The 17,901-nt window shown below is 38.7% G+C and overlaps 1 protein-coding gene across 3 annotated transcripts in view; it reads right to left on the bottom strand.

Moving 5' to 3' along the window:
- Window positions 1–17,901, bottom strand: part of ndst3 (N-deacetylase/N-sulfotransferase (heparan glucosaminyl) 3) — a 41,848-nt gene that overhangs the window by 8,619 nt on the left and 15,328 nt on the right. For all 3 annotated transcript variants that reach the window (XM_041982802.1, XM_041982803.1, XM_041982801.1), the window contains 5 exons: window positions 16,165–16,350; window positions 9,458–9,586; window positions 1,662–1,844; window positions 1,029–1,125; window positions 92–215 (listed from right to left, as the gene is read on the bottom strand). In XM_041982802.1, coding sequence (XP_041838736.1) covers window positions 92–215; window positions 1,029–1,125; window positions 1,662–1,844; window positions 9,458–9,586; window positions 16,165–16,350 — 719 coding nt within the window. The remainder of the gene's footprint in view (window positions 1–91; window positions 216–1,028; window positions 1,126–1,661; window positions 1,845–9,457; window positions 9,587–16,164; window positions 16,351–17,901) is intronic.

Here is a 17,901-nt window from a genome sequence, read left to right as displayed (position 1 = left end):
TGTTTGTTATCTTTCATTTCACCTTAGACACTGACTAATAAAAGACAAAGAAGGAAAGACAAGGTAAGTGTGTGCTTGTGTGTGCTATCACCAGTCAATTCCTTTGTGGTAGTTGTTGGTGTTGAAGAACTGGACCTCCTCATAAGTCTTTGGGCTAGGGAAGTTGCTGGAGATGGAGGGATGCATGAGTAGGAAGAGATAAAGTGCTGTCGTTCCTGGAAGAAAGGGCATAATTCATAACTGGCTCGTTAATTCAGCTCAGCAGAGGGAAGTCTGTGTGTGTGTGTGTGTGTGTGTGTGTGTGTGTGAGTGTGTTTCAGCATGTGTGAAAGCCATCATCCATTGATCCATACTGGATGATTTTCCCTTTGCAGATTTACACATTGCTGAGAATTCACAAAGTGTGTCTATATGTGTGTGTATCTATCCTATCAAATCATTTGGAACCATCAGACTCCAATCAGCAGTGAAGCCATGGTCCTGCCCTCTGCCTCACCCTTAGCAGCAATCCTTTCACCCAGTTCCCCTCATACCCTCTCTCACATAGCCTCTAATAAAGTGAGAATTTATTGTAATCTAATTGTTGTTGGGTTGCTAATGTTGGTGTAATGATCTCTTCTTCCATTTGGGAGGTTATCACCCAGTTAATTAGCAGTTATGCTGGACCTCCTCACCTCTCACCTCAAATGCCAGCAATTACAATTCCAGAAATCACACAGAGGTAACACTCAGCACCCAAATAACTAGACACATTTTTAATATCCTTCTCTTTTTCAGTCTCTTTGATGGAGACAGTGAGAAAAAAAGACAGAGACATATCTATCTCAGTGCTATATCTATGCTTCTAAAGAAGACAGCATGTGGGTGGAAGAAAGGAGGTAAGAGCTTTCTCCTTTGTCTCCCTCTGACAGGGGTAAAAGCGCGAGAGGGGGGTTACATGAAAAGGCTCTGATGTAAACACCTGTGCACATACAGGGAGTCTCTATGATGTATGTGCATGTCTCAGCGTGTGATTGTGTGTGTCTTACCTGTTTTCTGTGGTCCTACAACCATGAATTTGGGCAACCTGTCACAGGTTTTCTCTTTAGACCAGATGTCTTTATGTCGTTTGTCATCACACGGGTTCTACAAAGGTGCAGGAAAGCATTCATGTGCATGTAGAAAAAGCAAACATACCCAGACATTGTTGAACCTAGCGGATTTACCACAAAGAACTCTTGAATGAATGAAGTTTAACTTTTTTTTTTTTTTTTTGTCTTAAATACTGCTCCAAGCTAGTGCTGGCTTTAAAGACACCACCATGTCATATTAGATGCATGTATAATCTCAAACACTAATACAAAACAGAATCTTTAGACTTTGCTTTTCTAAATCGACAACAAAATGATTAAATCACAGAAAAAAAGCAACAATAAAACACCAGAAAACACTACCTAAAGATAACACCTTCTCTTGTCTTTTTATAATTGAGAACTGCAAATGCAAGGGAATTCAAAAATATATCATTAATATTAGGTTCTCATTTTCTCTCTTGAATATTTAAAAAAAATATACATTATACAAATACCTTATCACTCACAAAAGCAAAGATATAACTGTATTATTAGCAAAAGCATACACACGAGCCCATACACGCTGGCATGTATAGCCTTCCAACACACCTGCCAGAGTGGGTTCCTTTGTTCAGGAAAAAGCTGAAAATATTTGTGCGCAAGCTGGAGAGGTGGGAGCGTATAGAGCTTCAGGTTTGTCCATGAGCGAAGGAAGGAGGCCAGGTGGACAAACGTGTAAAGACCCAGTCGATCGTTGCCATAGTTAGACAGGTGGGTCATGAATATGCTTATCTGGAGTTGAAAACACAGAAGGAAGAAAATGAGTAAATGAAATGATGACACATTCTGCAAAAACTGTGACAAAGTCCCAATCCCAGTTCTTAAGTTCGCCCATTTGTTGATGCAACTTCAGTGGAAGGTGAACAGATTGTTTCTTAGTGTGTGATGGCGTTAAAGTCACAAACTGTGCAGCTGTCCAGTGAGTACCAATATTTGCTATCAGTAGCTTTTGTAAGGTAGGATTATGCATTAACTTTCAGCGCAGCACAGTTTCAAGTACAAAAAGGTAAACAGATAAACTGAAACTGGTGCTTTCTTCACTGCCACTAGATAAAGCTGAGGAGGCAGCATAATACTCCTGGGCGAAGAGAGAGATGCGGCTACACACCAGAGAGTGTGTCACAGTGTGTATGTGATGGTTAATGTGTGTGAGGAAGAAGGAGACATTCAGAGGCAGAGAAGGAGTGATAGTGTGCCGTTCCAGGCTATCTGTCCACGCCTCAGTGCTTTTATAGGCTGATCAAAGAGACAAGCTAAGATAGCTGCTGCAGACAAATGCACATAGAAACACACTCACACACACACTTGTGTCCATACTTCTTTTGTGATTGCACAGAGCCATGGAAATGTGTCTGGATAAAATGGTAACACCAGCCATTAAGATATTAATTATTTGTTGAATCTGAGCATGTGTGTATCTTCGTGCAAGAGTGATTGTGTGTCAGCATGTGGGTGATGTTTATGAATGTGAACATACCAACACACACATGCCAGTCACACTTTGAAGGATATAATTTTGACTAATATTCAGTTTGACTGATTCTGTCTCAGAGTAACCTAAACCAAAGCTCACTGTAATCTTAAATGAGTCTTCGTATCAGAATTTTCGTATTTGTTTTTTGAGCTTAAATCAAAAGCATATCTTCAAAATGCATCTGTGTAAATGGCTAAATGCTTTTACAGCACAAGTAGTAGAAGTACAGAAAGCATACAAGGACTCATTCGAACGTGCATGGTGAATTTCCTGGTGACAGGATAGTTGGTGCTCGTCTTTAACAGCCAAGGTTGCTGTAGATACAGAGAGACACACTGTCGGGGCTTGATGGATCAGCGTCCGGCTGACCTGGAAAGCTGTTCAGAATACTGATTGGTTGTGAATGCTGATGGGAGGAACATGTTGACTTGTAAATGTGAGAGAGACAGTGGCAGGGTGAAAGAGGAAAAGATGCAAGTGGCTTCTTTAGTGTTCTTTTTTACAGAGAGAAGAGAGTGACAAGGGTTTGCATTGTCAGTCATTGTTAATGTGTGTGAATGACTGCACATGTCAACATAAATGTTTATGCATTTGTGTATTTGTGTATGCAATCACAGCTTGGTGCATCTGCCACCGCGTTTTTATCTTGTGCTCACTAAGCAAACGAGCAGTGCTGCATTCAGGCTTCCCTGCTTCTTATCAATCAAGCTGATGTAAGATCAACAATGTGGAACCGCTGTCAAGGCGTCAACAAGCACTAAGCCAGAAACATTTGAAAGATATGCCAGCAAAAACAGTTTATTTTGCCCCTCCTTTCCAAATAATAGTAATGTCAAAAAAGCAAACAAACAAAAAAAACAAAACCCAGACCTCCTTTTTCAAAGTAAGAATGGAAAACTTGAGGCATAATTCTCAGAAAAATCCGACCGAGTCTCACAGGACACATCGATTTAAAATCAACAATTGAAAGGGGAACATTTACCACAACACAATCTAGTAAACAGGAGCTGAGATGTGAACATAAACTGTGTACAGGCAATCCAGGAAGTCTGACCTGGGTAAATAAAAACCATTTCAAAATCTTTTTTGTGCCTTTTGAAAGCAGGCAAGGTGATCAAAAAGTGATTTATGTTCCCTTCAAACCATTCAATAGCCTATGATGTCTGACTCAGACTGTAAGGGAATAAGTTGTACAGTATTCAGTAGTGTGTGTTTGTGTGTGTGTGTGTGCGCGCGCGCGTGTGTGCGTGCATGTGTGTGTGTGTGTGATAGCCATGGGAACGTTCATTATGGGGTCACAGCTAAATTAAACAAAATGAAAGAGAGAAGTTGATTTGTGTTTGTAATAGAAGCACTGCAGAAAAAGAAAAAAAGAAAAGTGTGGAGAGAGGGGGTAACAAAGAAAATGACAGAGTAACCTTGGCAGGTGAGTCTGAATTAAAAAGCAAAAAAAGACACTTGAGAGAATGTTAATCTCCCAACACAGTGCAAACTTCAAACTCGTGTGGTAGAAGTACTTGCTGTGGCTAAGAATTCAATTAAGTGAGTCATCTAAACCCTTTCTTTGCATCTAGTGCCCCATCTCATTTCTTGAATATTGCATTGCTATGAGCCCCATATGTGCCTTTATTAAAGAATACTACTCTCATACATAATTTAACCCCAGAATTGGACTCGAATCATACTTGAAACTGGGCTGGGAGAGAAGTATAAAAATGAGAGAAATAAATAAAACCTCTCGGTCTCCCTCTTTTAATCTTTGCCCCTTGTCTTTTCCTCTCTCATTGCTCTTCTGCAACTTCCTCTTCTTTCATCCATTTAATGTCTTGCTCTCATTTCGTCTTCTGCTCGAAAAAGTCACTTTTATGTTTCTTTTTCTCTCTTTCTCTGTCTCTCCTCCGATCTCACACTGACCCAGATGCCCTGATGAAACATGTCAGTCCAACATGGAGTGATGTTGTTAAAATTCATAACACACACAAAAACTCACATATAAACACGAACGTCATCACCATGTTTTGAAAGATTAAAAGAGCATACAGACATCTATTTGAGTTTGTGACATGTTCTAATCCCCTCTAACATGACTGCATTTTTAAAGTAATTACTTATTTCACTGGCTTTCTGGCTTTATTTCTTCTATCTATGTATCTATGTATCTATCTATCTATCTATCTATCTATCTATCTATCTATCTATCTATCTATCTATCTATCTATCTATCTATCTATCTATCTATCTATCTATCCTTTCCGTTCTGCAATCTTTCACTGCTTTCCTCTCACTTTGTAATTTCTCCCCCTGCTTGAATTGTAGCATAGTGTGTGTTTGTAAGAGCTTGGTATGTGTTGATGAGCTGCCAGGGCCTTCAGTTGCCATCAGCAGGACTCCAAAAAAGGAGAGAGTGGAAATGAGACAAAAAGAAGTGCGGAAAGATTCACATGTGTGAGCAAAGTCAGCACACAGAGGTTGAAAACTGTGAGGAAGACAAAAAAAGAGGGAAAGAAATAGTAGGCCTTCGAAGCCCTGACGAGAGAAGAATGGTGAGGTATGCTGAGGGTGAAAAGTGGGTAGAAAAAATCTTTTAAACTTCTAAACATAACTATGGAAATATGGAGCTGTCACCTAAATATAAAAAACTGGAAACTTTTCACGTCATACCGTGATAAGTTTATTGCAAGACTATGAATGAAAGTAGCCTGTACTGTATTGAAAAGTTGTTGCGGCCTATACTGAAACAAAATACATTTTATGGAAAATATTCTCGTCAAGAAGAAACATTTCAGTTATTTTTGTCAATGATTAATTGTTATACTCTGGTTTATTGTTGAACACACAGAAATGTGGGACATTTATGAGCAACACGGTACGTCTCCTGCCTGCACAGTGAGACGGTGTGTGTGTGTGTGTGTGTCTGAGTTTCCATAGAACTGGAAAGAGATAATAGTATATAAATAAAAGAATTTAATATCTGGCAACAAAATCTGATTATTATTTGATGATTTCTAAATTTTTCTGTAAGAATTCTTCTCCCATTCTGGGAAGAATCAATTACAAAACTGTTGTATAATGAGCACAGACAACTATTACGCAAATTATTTAATCAAACTTGCAATTGGATACACTAACAACCTCCATTAAAGAATAGATAGATAAATAAATTAAATAAAGCAATTAATATTCTGTGAAATGTTGGACTTGTTAAACAACGTAAAGAAAATGACTGAAAGTAAAATCCAAGCTTCATGGAATCTGTCATGGAGGAAATAAAACATGATTCTGAGTCGCTCTAATTTTTCCAGTGTCTATCCAACATTGTCATGCAAACAGGGAGAAAAAAAAAAAAACTTTGAAAACATGCCATTTTCAGGGAGTCCCTCAGTCTATAGTTGCAATCAGAGTCCCACAAACTGTTTGATGTGAAAACGTGATTGGATATTTTGCCATTTCGTCAGTGGATATAAGCAGGTTTCTTTTCCATTTTTAAATCCCAGTCTGACTACATGCTATTGACGGAGCTTAAAATGTTTGTTTAGGTCTGTTTCATGCTGTCATGCTGGAGTGCACTCTTCTGTATTTTATTGCCTCTTGCCTACCACCCCCCACTCACTGTTCATCTCAACAGCAGAAGCCTGTTTCCCATTACAGACCACTTAGTTCCACATACATTTCTCTCTGATTGAATTGTTATTGCTACTAAAAAGACTACTACCACCCCCAACTCCACCCTCCATTCTCTCTCCCTTTCCGTCATTGTCCTCTCTCCTCGCTCCTTGTGTCCTTTCTGCAGTGGCTTATTTTTCCCATTTGCTTCTCACAGCCCATCTCACAGTTTCTCTCTCATCAGTGGATAATTGAAAGCTGAGCATCAGTACAGCAAATGATTTCAATTCAATTTATTCTGCCTGCTCCAGTCAACATCTACTAGCCCTTTCCGTTCTGCAATCTTTCACTGCTTTCCTCTCACTTTGTAATTTCTCCCCCTGCTTGAATTTAGTATAGTGTGTGTTTGTAAGAGCTTGGTATGTGTTGATGAGCTGCCAGGGCCTTCAGTTGCAATCAGCAGGACTCCAAAAAAGGAGAGAGTGGAAATGAGACAAAAAGAAGTGTGGAAAGATTCACATGTGTGAGCAAAGTCAGCACACAGAGGTTGACAACTGGGAAGAAGACAAAAAAAAAGAGATGGAATGAAAAAGGAGGCCTTCGAAGCCCTGACGGGAGACGAATGGTGAAGCATGCTGAGGGTGAGAAGTGGGTAAAACAAAGAGCTGAGAGAGACGGAGATTGTGCTGATATTTGGTGTTTGGGTAATAAGCTTAGTGGCAGAGCTAAGTCCTAAATGTCAACGCTGATATATGTCTAAAGCTCTGCTTATGCCAGCTAGACACACATTTATGTGAAACATACACACACGTGCAGATACTTGAAAGCTCTGGCCAAACAAACATGCGCACTAGTGATGTTTGTGTGTATAAAGGCCTATATGTGCATCACTTCCTTTCAGTATGTGTCTGGATTCTCAAGTGACACAAGATGCCGTGACCTGAAAATTAAATCTCAATCTGTCTGCCACCTTCTCACCCTGCTCTTCTTACCTCTCCCCTTTGTCTCGTACTGCTCTTCCCTTCTCTCTCACCATCTCTCAGGCCATTTAACGGGGAAGGACTTGTGCCCTATTGGCTGTTTGTAGAGTCCAATCAATTGTTGAGTGTACTGCGTATTGTATTTGAGAACTGAGCTCTGTGAACACTGATGTAGCCCTGAATGATGCAAAAAACCAAACAGGAAAACCAGCTTGCACAGACACATGCACACCCATGTGCACAATAGGTTGGTTACAGCCAGTGGCAAACTGCCACAAAATGCCAAATGTGATTTAAAGCCACTCAACAGGAAGTGGCAATGTTACTGATGTGCAGATCATCAAACACTAGGAGACCCCCAGGGGACTTAAGCAGCAAGCTACACAGCATTATTGATCAGGCACAAAGTGCACACACTAATTAAGCTTTTGTGTCTGCAAATTGAAACATAGCAGTGAGAAGCTGACATGAATCTTCAGTGTGCTTGTATGTGTGCAGTGAATATGTGTGTGTGTGCGCGCGTGCGTCTTTTTAGATGCATTATGGTAACGTAGGTTACAATTTCGAGTCAACATGACTTATGTTTATTAGGTTTTCTCATTATCAATACAACAAGAGCATTTAACCTAAAGAAATGGAGAAAAATAACAGATAAGAAGTGTAAAAGAGATAAAGAGTGAAAGAAACAGGAAGTGCATGTGTGACGATGAACTGCCTTTGGTTTGTTGAGCTCATGCTGAGATGACATCACTGCTGAGCTACAGCACTGGTGGGTTCCATGTCCTTTAGGCAGAAATCAACAAACGTGGTTTCACTCAAGCACAAGGCTTAATTAGTGTGTGGATTTTCATCATAATATTTTAAATATCATTCATAATGTTTTCACAAGACATCACACCATGACGGCATCAGCCACGATGGCTTGAGCTGTTAAAGTACAGCATTTAGCTTCAAAGGTTATATGAGTACTAAACCTTATTACTCAAACAATTGAGCATGTTCAGAAAGTCTGTGAAAAAAGCTTTTTATAGTCACTTGTGACTCCTGTGGTTCCTTTTCCTGTGTGACTCCTTGCATTCATTCAATTTGTCTCACTTACTTTAACAATACATAACAACCCGCCTCCCTTCATGCTTTTGGCTCAGAGAAAGGTAAATTGCACTCCTTTATTTCTGCTCAGTGCCAACCACTTAGTTCTTTGTCTTTTATTACAAAACCACTGTTGCTGCTGGGTGAGATGTAAAACCTGAAAACCTGAGCTCCTTCTCCCAGAAAGGAGTTATGTGATAAAAAGCAATTAGACAAATTCTTTAGAAGTAGATACAACCTGATATATTATGTGTCAATTGAGGGAAAACACATGTATTTTATCTGCAAATAAATCATATTATCCCATTAGAATGGTCAAAACCTTCTGCAGGAAAAAAGGATGCACCAACATAGACACAGAAGACAGGACACAAAGACTAAAACACAGTGTGTAAGAGAGAGAGAAACCTTAAAGACATAAATGGGGAGTAATATCATGAAGCACCAAATAAAAAAAAAGAAAAAGAAACAAAACAACAAAAACAAACAAGAAAAAAGAAGAAGGACAAAGAAACACAAAGTGGTACAGGGACATAATGAATGAGACGGATTGTGCAGGGTTATTGTATGAAAGCTGCATTTGTGATGTTCGGTGAGTTCTGACAGCTCCTCTGGTTCAGCACTCCCTTACCTGACACTTCAATACAGCTTAATGCCGGTCTATGAGCACATGCACATGTGTGGTTTAAGCATAAAATAAGAGATGGGAGAGAGGGGGGGGGGGGGGGGGGGATAATGTGTGGGACAATTTTTATGACTATATATGCCAATCTTTCACTGTGCCTTTACAAGTGTCTGCATGTGGATAAGCATTTTAATTCCAACCTAAAACCTAATTCTGTTCCTTAATTCAAAGCCAAATCGAGCTGAGCTGACATACGCAGCAGGGGTAAGAGAGGGGGAAATTGTGTGTGTATGTGCATGTATGGATGTGACAGCAACCCCCCTGTGGTGAGACCTAATTTAAAGTGGGGAGATGAACACGGCTCCACAGTGAGAAGCTGCCCCTGTCAGGAAAAGAGACAGACACACGCAGCAAAGAGAAAAAAAAGCAAGACTGAGAGAAAGTTACCTAAGAGCAGGAAACCCTGATAGTGCCTCTTTCAGGAACAAAAAAAAGTGTAACAATCCTTCCTATTCCTTATTCTGTGCTTCAGTTTGTGCATGTTCATTTGTGTGGGATGCTTCCTTTGACTCACTGGGTTGAGTAGCACAGTGAGGAACAGCTCTCCCCCATGGATGCTTTTGTCCAGTTCTTTAGGTCCACCGGGGTATTCCTTATAGTAGATGGTGTGAGTAAACAAGCCACAAGTCTGACGAGGAAGCACCTAGACACATACATCAGTGTGCAGAAAAAGGAAGAGCTGTTAATGTCTTTCAATTTCAACCAAGTAAAGCAGCATATTGTTTCCTAGTTTTGACAGCAATGCAGTTTTACAAAAAAAAAAAAAACAACAATTCATTGAAATCTTTTGTCAAAACCTGGAACCTACAAAACTGGAAATTTCAAAACGCAGACATTTCTAGAGATTTTTTTTTTTTTTTATTATTCCAGTGGTAGTTTTAATGTGGTCTCGAGCCACTGGCCTCGAGCCAAAGTAAGGAGCAAGCTGGAAAGGCGTAGTTACCCCTCTACTGTTACACTAAGTACACACACACAGATTTGTTTTTCAAACTTGTTTTTCTTCAAGTGGTATCAGCTGAATTTATGGAATGCTTTATGACTCCCTCTGGAGCCACAGGAGTCTTTATGCTTATGCTGTTTTTTACACATGCTGTAGTACTCCACAAGGCTTGTTAAAACAGTTTTATGTGTGAGTCCATCCCCAAGTGTCACAAGAAAATGGTGTAATCATCTGAAATATGTAAGAAAACTACAACAGTTGGTTCTGTGCTGATTTGAAAGGACTGATCATTGCAGGTAAAGGCAAACAAGACATATGTGAACCCCTCCCCCATGTACAGTCTTACTTGTGACTGAAAAAAGTCAGAGTACCCTTAATTTAGAGAATCCGAGTGAATACAGACAGTGGAATCAAGATTACAAGATCACTACTGCTTAGAACGAAAATGAGTAAATAAAAAAAAATTTGAAATTCATTGGAGTTCACTTCACGATGCAAAAGTCACAATGTATAAATACATTTACTACTACTCATTCAGCAACATCTTCTTATGAGTCTTCTTACATTTTTTCAAACTTGTATTTAAGAAGTTTTGTTTATTTATTTATTTTTTACAAAAACCCTCTGTTAGATTTACGAATGCGTTTGTACCGCAAAATTGTTCCTATATTGCTGCTGGAAGGCCCTAGCTCCCCTCATTCTGCGCCTTATTTCAGATTTGGTACTGTTCAGGTCTGTTACCTGTTTCAGTTATCTGACATTTGTCGGAAAGGATCTATACAAATAAAGTATTATTATTTTTATTTATTTATTTTTTTTTAAGTCTTATATTAGTGAATACCAATTTCTCCCTAAATTTAAAGGACATGCTAGCTGGCCCTACTTTGTATAGGTAAAATCCCAAAAATGCTCATAAAAGGTCAAGACGTACGGCTATATGCTAACGGACTCGAGCAGCAGTGTGACAGACAAGGAAAAATAATGCCAAGACAGATCACTAAAAATGCTAAAGAAAACAAAACATAGTGAAGATGTGCATATAACCTCTCTGTGACCATTTTTAAAGTGATACACAAGGTTATAAATAATCACACCATGAGCTTCAAATTAGCTTCATGTACCAACAGGGAAATAATTACTCCTGAACTTGAAAATAAAGCTTATAGTCTGGTCCCATGAGTGTATCAGGACGTATATTCTTATGGTTTAGTAGCTAAATCTATTATGTTGTACCAGAATAGATTTTCATCTCTCTTTACATACTGAACTTCCTATTGTTTGGAAAGTAAACTGCCACCTGCTGGTGTATCCTTTTCAGAAGCGGTACACCAATGGAGCGAGTGCATGCACCTAATGAAATGAAACCTTCAGGTGAGTCTGAAGGTTGGTCAGTGCTGGTATTAATCAGGCAACCAGGGCATAATCTTGATTTCCTAATAAAACTAATCATTATCATAAAAAGATACCCTTGTAGTAAATTTTAATTATTAAAAACCATATTCAGCATGTGAATCTGGGAGTCACAGGAGACTTGAACATATGGAGTGATATTCTTGAGGGAACAAATCTGGGGCCTTTATAATGTGCATGTACTGTATGTGCAGTCTGTTGTACAGATGGTGTTATGAAGGCCAGCAATAGATGTCTTGAATAAATGGATGAAAAATAGTTTAATTGATTACGATGATGAAATGGTAATGTCGGCACAAGATCTGCATACCTTGCTATTTATTTAAAAATAGCATAATGATTTGTTAATTACCAAAATATATTTGAAAAACATGTCTCTAATTTGGTTGAACTTGACAGCAAAAGACAACACAAAAGTTGACTTTGTTCAAACATATCAGAACCAAATGTTAGTAAGAGTGTTCCCGAATGTTCCTCGGATTTCTTACTTAGGAACAAATACAACAAACAAAGATATTCATGAATGCCCCAATCTTTGTAAAAAAAAAAGTTTGAGGCCCATGAATTATTGACTTTATTATTGACTGTTATGCTCTGAAAATCGTTAGGAATGAGTTCCCCTTTCTTTGAGTAATGGATAGTTTGGCCAGCACATCAGAGAAATTCTCTAATCTGAGAGTGCACTGCCGTCTACTGCAGCTAAGACTGTCTTCTCATATCATACCAATCTAACCATTTACTTTTAGAGAAAATCAAATAAATGATGTAAATAAACAAAACTCTTTTGGCACATAGATTTTGTCCTTAATAAGAAAGGGTTATCAGACTGTGCTCTAAATTTAATAGAAACATGTCACCTCGGTGGGCCCACAAATTTTTGGACTATTTGAATTGCAATGTTTAACTTAACAATATCTATCACAGACACAGTTCTATCTGAGATGAGATCGAGGAAAACACAAGTTTTAAAAGACCTGAAACTTGTTGTCATGTATCCATCAATCATTATTAAACCCATACTGAAATTTCACATTAATAAAGGTTTAACTCATATGACTGATGATGTGTCACACAACTGACCATAACCTCTTCTGTAGAAGCAGCTAACACTAGTTGATATGGCATGGTTAAAAAAAAAACATGTTTACTGATTCTCCTTTCTGCTGTGTTAGTGAAGTAGAAAAGCACACCAACAAAAAGAAAGAAAAAAAAAACAAAAAACAAAGTCAATTGGTCTACTGGTGTTTCCTACTTACATGTACTTTTAAAGTGTAATTTATGGTGTGTAAAAACATATTAGTGTGCTTGCAAAGTGCTTGAACCATGAATCCTGAAGGAGACTTTACTGCAGCAGTAGTGACCATATACTCATGCAGCTGCATTACACAAGGCATAGATTTGTACCACTGATTAGTCAAATCTTCCCAGGGCATTGTTGCACTGCTTTTGCAGCATCACCCACACCTGTTTGATATTATGGTGACTTGCTGTTTAGTGAAGCAGAAGGAGCTGATAACAGATTGCTTTTAACCCCAACTCGAGCAGATGCAAAATTCTCTCCTGGCAACAAACTACTCAAATACCCCACCATGTCCTCTGTGTGCTGCATGCGCCATACTTCTTGGATTGAGGAATAGCAGTTTCCAAGACTTCAATTTCTCATAGTTTTATCTAATTGCTGTTTTGGCTTTAATTAAATGACCATATATTAGTAGCTTACATCACCATTAGCATTTGTCAAGAACCTGCTGAAGCAATGAGGAGTGTTCTCTTTAGGAGAATGTAAATACATGTTGCAATTAACAACGGATGGATTTACAGGCTTTTTATTTGTTCATTAAATAATTAAAAGAAGAGAAGAGAAGAGAAGAGAAGAGAAGAGAAGAGAAGAGAAGAGAAGAGAAGAGGGTCTTCATAGAGAACTCCTTGTGGAGCAGTTCACTGTGTGAAATAGAGAGTAAAGGCTGGAAGCGCAGATATTGGTTTATCTATAAAACACTGCAGACTCTCATGCGCACACACATAGACGCACACACACACACACACACACACACACACATGCAAGAGTGAGAGAGAAGGCCACCATAGCCACAGACACTCAGCACTATTTCACCAAACCAATTATCCACAGAGCTATAGCTCAAACTGATATAGTACATTTTAAAAAGAAATACACAAACACACACACACACCTACACACACCGACAAGTATGCATGTTTGTATGGTACAAACACACACCCACATACACACCCACACAGCACAACCCCATATCTCAGTCTGATTTGTTCTGATACTGTGGGTCCAGTGGGTGGCTCTCAATCTGCTGACAGAGACACACAAACACCAATTTTACCGCCTTAAGACAACTTCCTGTCCTCCTCTGAGCAAACAAAGATGGAGCGCGTGGCAGGAGCGAAGGAGATTAATGGTCAAAAATGGCAAGAAAAATTGGACATGAAAAATGTTAAAGGAAAAGAAAATGGGAAAGGCTTGTGGCTGATGGCCTAAAGTAAAGTCACAAGACGTCAGGAGGCTGAATTAGTTATCAGAATCTGAGAGTTCATCAATTAGTATTTGACAAAGTGACAGGAAATTGCAAATATGGTAAATGCATAAGTATAAACTACCAAAAATGTGGCATGCACAGTAAATATCTTCCTCAACTGTTTTCGCTGTGCCCACTTATGTAATGGATCTTGACTATGTTTAGCTTACGTTATCTCCTAAAGTTTCCTGAGCATCACCATGTGATATGACCAAAAGGTGCAGAAAAGTCACTGATTTATTTTTTTTTTAATTTATTCTCAGTTTGTCCAAAATGCAAACAAGCTGTGGCATTCATTAAAAACAATTCCCATAAATACAGCTGCTGAAGTGACATGAAAAATGCTGTCCCATCACCACGCACGCTCTCAGGCATGCAGTGGGAGGTTTGAGTGAGTTAAATACAACAAATACACAAAGCTTTTGAGATCTTCAGAGTCCGATATCTCTTCCTTACAGATCTAAGGTCCAGCTGAGCTTTCCCAGGAGTATTTTCATTGTACCATTTTTCATACCTTTCCCCCTTAACATTTAGCTTGCAGCAGAGTTGTAAGTCTCTCTAGAGGGTCTTTATCCAGCTGTGAAGGGTGTTTCCCTCAGCCTATAGTCTGACATGGAGTAGGTAACATGAATTTCAGCTGAATAAATCTGTTTTGCATATGACTTTGCTCCTCAGGCAATGTGAACTCATTTTACAACAAGAAAAAAATAAAAGAAACATCTGACCTCATAGTTTTTAGCATTCAAAAACATTAGGAACTAAAGACTCAAAAGCATTAGTGGCTATTATAAATTTATATATAATTTATATAAAAATATACATCAATTTTGCAAGGACTTGGGGATTAAATTTATTTTCTTTTTTTCTGATTTAAGACAAAAATCCTTTTATTCAATGTTGTTTTGCCCGTTTCTTTTGTTTTGTTTTCGTCTTTTGATAACTCCTTATTTTACTGAACACAGTCATTTTCAGAAGCTCCCCAATACCTTTTGATTAATAATGTATGAAAACACAATAAAGCCTGTCAAAAAGTCAGCTCATCATTGTGCTGAGAGGATGCAGGATTAAATGGCTGTCGTTTCTGACGCAGTGACAAGACGTCAACAAAGAAAAGTAGAGTTCTAAGACTGATTAGAAAATTAATATAGCTGTCTTTTCATATTGTTTGCTGAGGAACCAAATATGGCAGAAAAACATGCAATGATAATTTTGATGTCAGACATGATTGTCCCTATTGTCAATAAAGAAACAGTTGTGCACACTAGTGAAAAGCCTGACTGACAACTAAATGAATATGAGGAGGAGGAAAGAAACAACATTTACTAACATTAACAATTGGCAAAGGTTTTATAAAATTGCTATCACAAACAGTGACAAATAAGTATTTGCTCAAGTATAAAATGTAAACATGCTCTTATTCAAATACAAAAACTCCCAGAAAACGCCACCCCTTCTGCTGCATTAGGAAACCAATAAATATTGAATAAAGTGAGGCTAGCATGCAAGGTCGAGAGAAGGTCAATTATCCCATAGTCATAAACAAAGGCATACATAGAGAGGTTACACACTACACACAGCAGCATTGATTTTCTGTTCAGGACCACACAAAACAATCAGCACACAATTTATCTTTTAGACAACACTTATTTGAACAGAGAGACAGCAGTTAAATACGTTTCAAAGCAAAATAAAGGATCTGAGCAGCTTGATGAGCCGTCCAAACAGAGCCTACTTGGATTTAGAAGCGCTGCAAATTAACTATTCATTATTTTAATTTTAATCAGCATTTTTTCTTTTACCTAATTTGCTTAAGTGTTGGATTTAATTCAAGACTTCTGCATATGATAAACAGGAATCCTGCAAACTAGCACTAAGTTGTAATATTTATGCCATACAACACAGATGTGTGTTTTGCCTGCTAGGGCCAGTGCATTCTATAAAATGTGCACAGAACCAACTCTCACTTGTATCAAAGACATACCCACAACTAGCAGCTGTGTTACAGCTGGTTTAATGAATACTATTTCCAGCCTGACTAAGGATGAAAATAGTAGGGAAAGAAAAAGTGGGGAAAAAAACAGCCACAAAGATAATATGAGGCCCCCGGTAGTCTTTTTGACATTGACCTACTCAAAACCAAGACAATGTTAGAGTTCATGTTTGTGAAGAAACATGTCAGCTGATCAAAGTGCATTTATAGATGTGTAAAAGTCGTGAGGGTGAAGATATTTGTAAGTGTGAGCTTGAAGTGAAGCTGATGCTCTTCTGAGATGTTTCATGTTTTAATCAGTTATCTTGACTAAAAATAATTTTGCTCACACTCACCATTATGTTGTTGTGGATGAAGCCCTTGCGGTAGCGGGCAGGTTTGAGGTGGGGATACTCCTCAGTGCTAGTTACTCGGATGTTCCACACACGTCTCCATGCCTCATACAGCTGCAGATGAACCGGGTAGACGCCAGAGTGGTGAGGGGCCACGGCATAACCCATGTCCACTGGGATGTTATGCTCCTGGAGGGGTGACAGTGGGGGTTTGGGATTGGTAGGGGCAATGCAAAGGCAGGTACATGAAGGTTATACAAATAAACACAGAAATAATGGCATATTTACAGCTCTCAGACAAAGAACTCTGGTAAGACATAAACACACAGAGCCCAGCAGGCTGACCTTGTAAGGGAAGCACGTGGTATATGTTGTGTGTGTTATGGTGCTGGCCTTCGGGTTGGAAATTAGAAAAAATATAGTTTGTGTGAGTGTGTGTATGTGTGCAGGCTCGAGGGTGGATGCTTGCTGGGTGCATCCAGAAGACTGATGGTGTTGTCCTTTGCCCTGACACACACCTACACACACTGTCAAAGCTAAGCATCAGCAGTCAGGGGATGCAGGAGTGAAGCATGTGTATGTATGTGTGTGTGTGTGTGTGTGTGTGCTTGTGTACGTGTACAACAGAGGCTAGTGATCACACTTTATGTTCAGGTTCACCTTTAACAGCATCAACCAGTCACTCTTGCTGTATTGTATGTGTGGCACCGCTGTCCAAAATGGTCGCACAAATCATCTTAACTCACTCATATACCAACAACAAAGCACAACAAAATAAAGCAGAGCAGTGCAACCTTGTGAACTTCAAATTAACCAGTAGCCATTAAATAAGGCTCAGATATGCCAGTCCAAATAAATGCCTCACTCCCATCAGGGACATTACATTTTCTTTGTCTGTTGGAAGGAAAAGTACACTGCTGAGTCCAGACCACAGTCAGCAGCAGCTAATTAGCATTAGCTAATATGTAATGCAAGAAATGTAATTTACTCTGATTATTTATTGGCAGTTTTTAGCATGGTCTGGACGAACACTCAATTCTGACTGGCTTCAGGCTGTCCATTAATTCCCGATAAAGGATAACTAGTAATAGTTTCAGTGAAATTATCCATTTACCAATTTAAATTATTGTGTCATCTAAAACACTGAGAGCTAAACAACTCAGCCACCATTTAAAGGGAGTAACCATAGCAACCAAAGTCTGTTCCAACAGTTAATAGATCAACATCAAATTATGTGCAGAAACAAGTGACACCAGTCATTTTCAAATTAGCACTGTATAAAATATAAACAGAAACACTAGATAACTACACTATGGTGGCTGTAACATCATGCTGCTTCTCTAAACTGAGTGATATTTTGTGTCATGTTGTCAAGCATTTCATTTTCACTTCACTATATGGCTAACTACATCAGGTGGCAGCTGACAGTGTGCAGGCTATCATTTGTGATTTTCTTATACTGATTTGTGGATAATGACACAACTTGATAGTTAGGTGTCTTCTTGTTAAATATTGCGTTAAAATTTCATTTAGTGGTTGCCACCTGTGCATAATGTTAACAGTTTTTAATTTTAGCTAGCATCATTATTGTTTTCAGCTTAATGCATAGCTTAAAGTAGGATTATGTAAAATTCTGATCTTAAAACTATGTTACTGACTTGTTTTGATGGTACGCTGACATTCATTATGTACATTCTTGGAGCCACTGTTGCCAAACAGCGTCCCGAAGCTAAGAAAACA

Source organism: Melanotaenia boesemani, chromosome 4 (genome assembly GCF_017639745.1).
Source record: "Melanotaenia boesemani isolate fMelBoe1 chromosome 4, fMelBoe1.pri, whole genome shotgun sequence".
Classification (NCBI taxonomy): Eukaryota; Metazoa; Chordata; class Actinopteri; order Atheriniformes; family Melanotaeniidae; genus Melanotaenia; species Melanotaenia boesemani.
The sequence above is the reverse complement of the archived record's forward strand: the minus strand, read 5'-3'. Positions and strand labels throughout refer to the sequence as shown.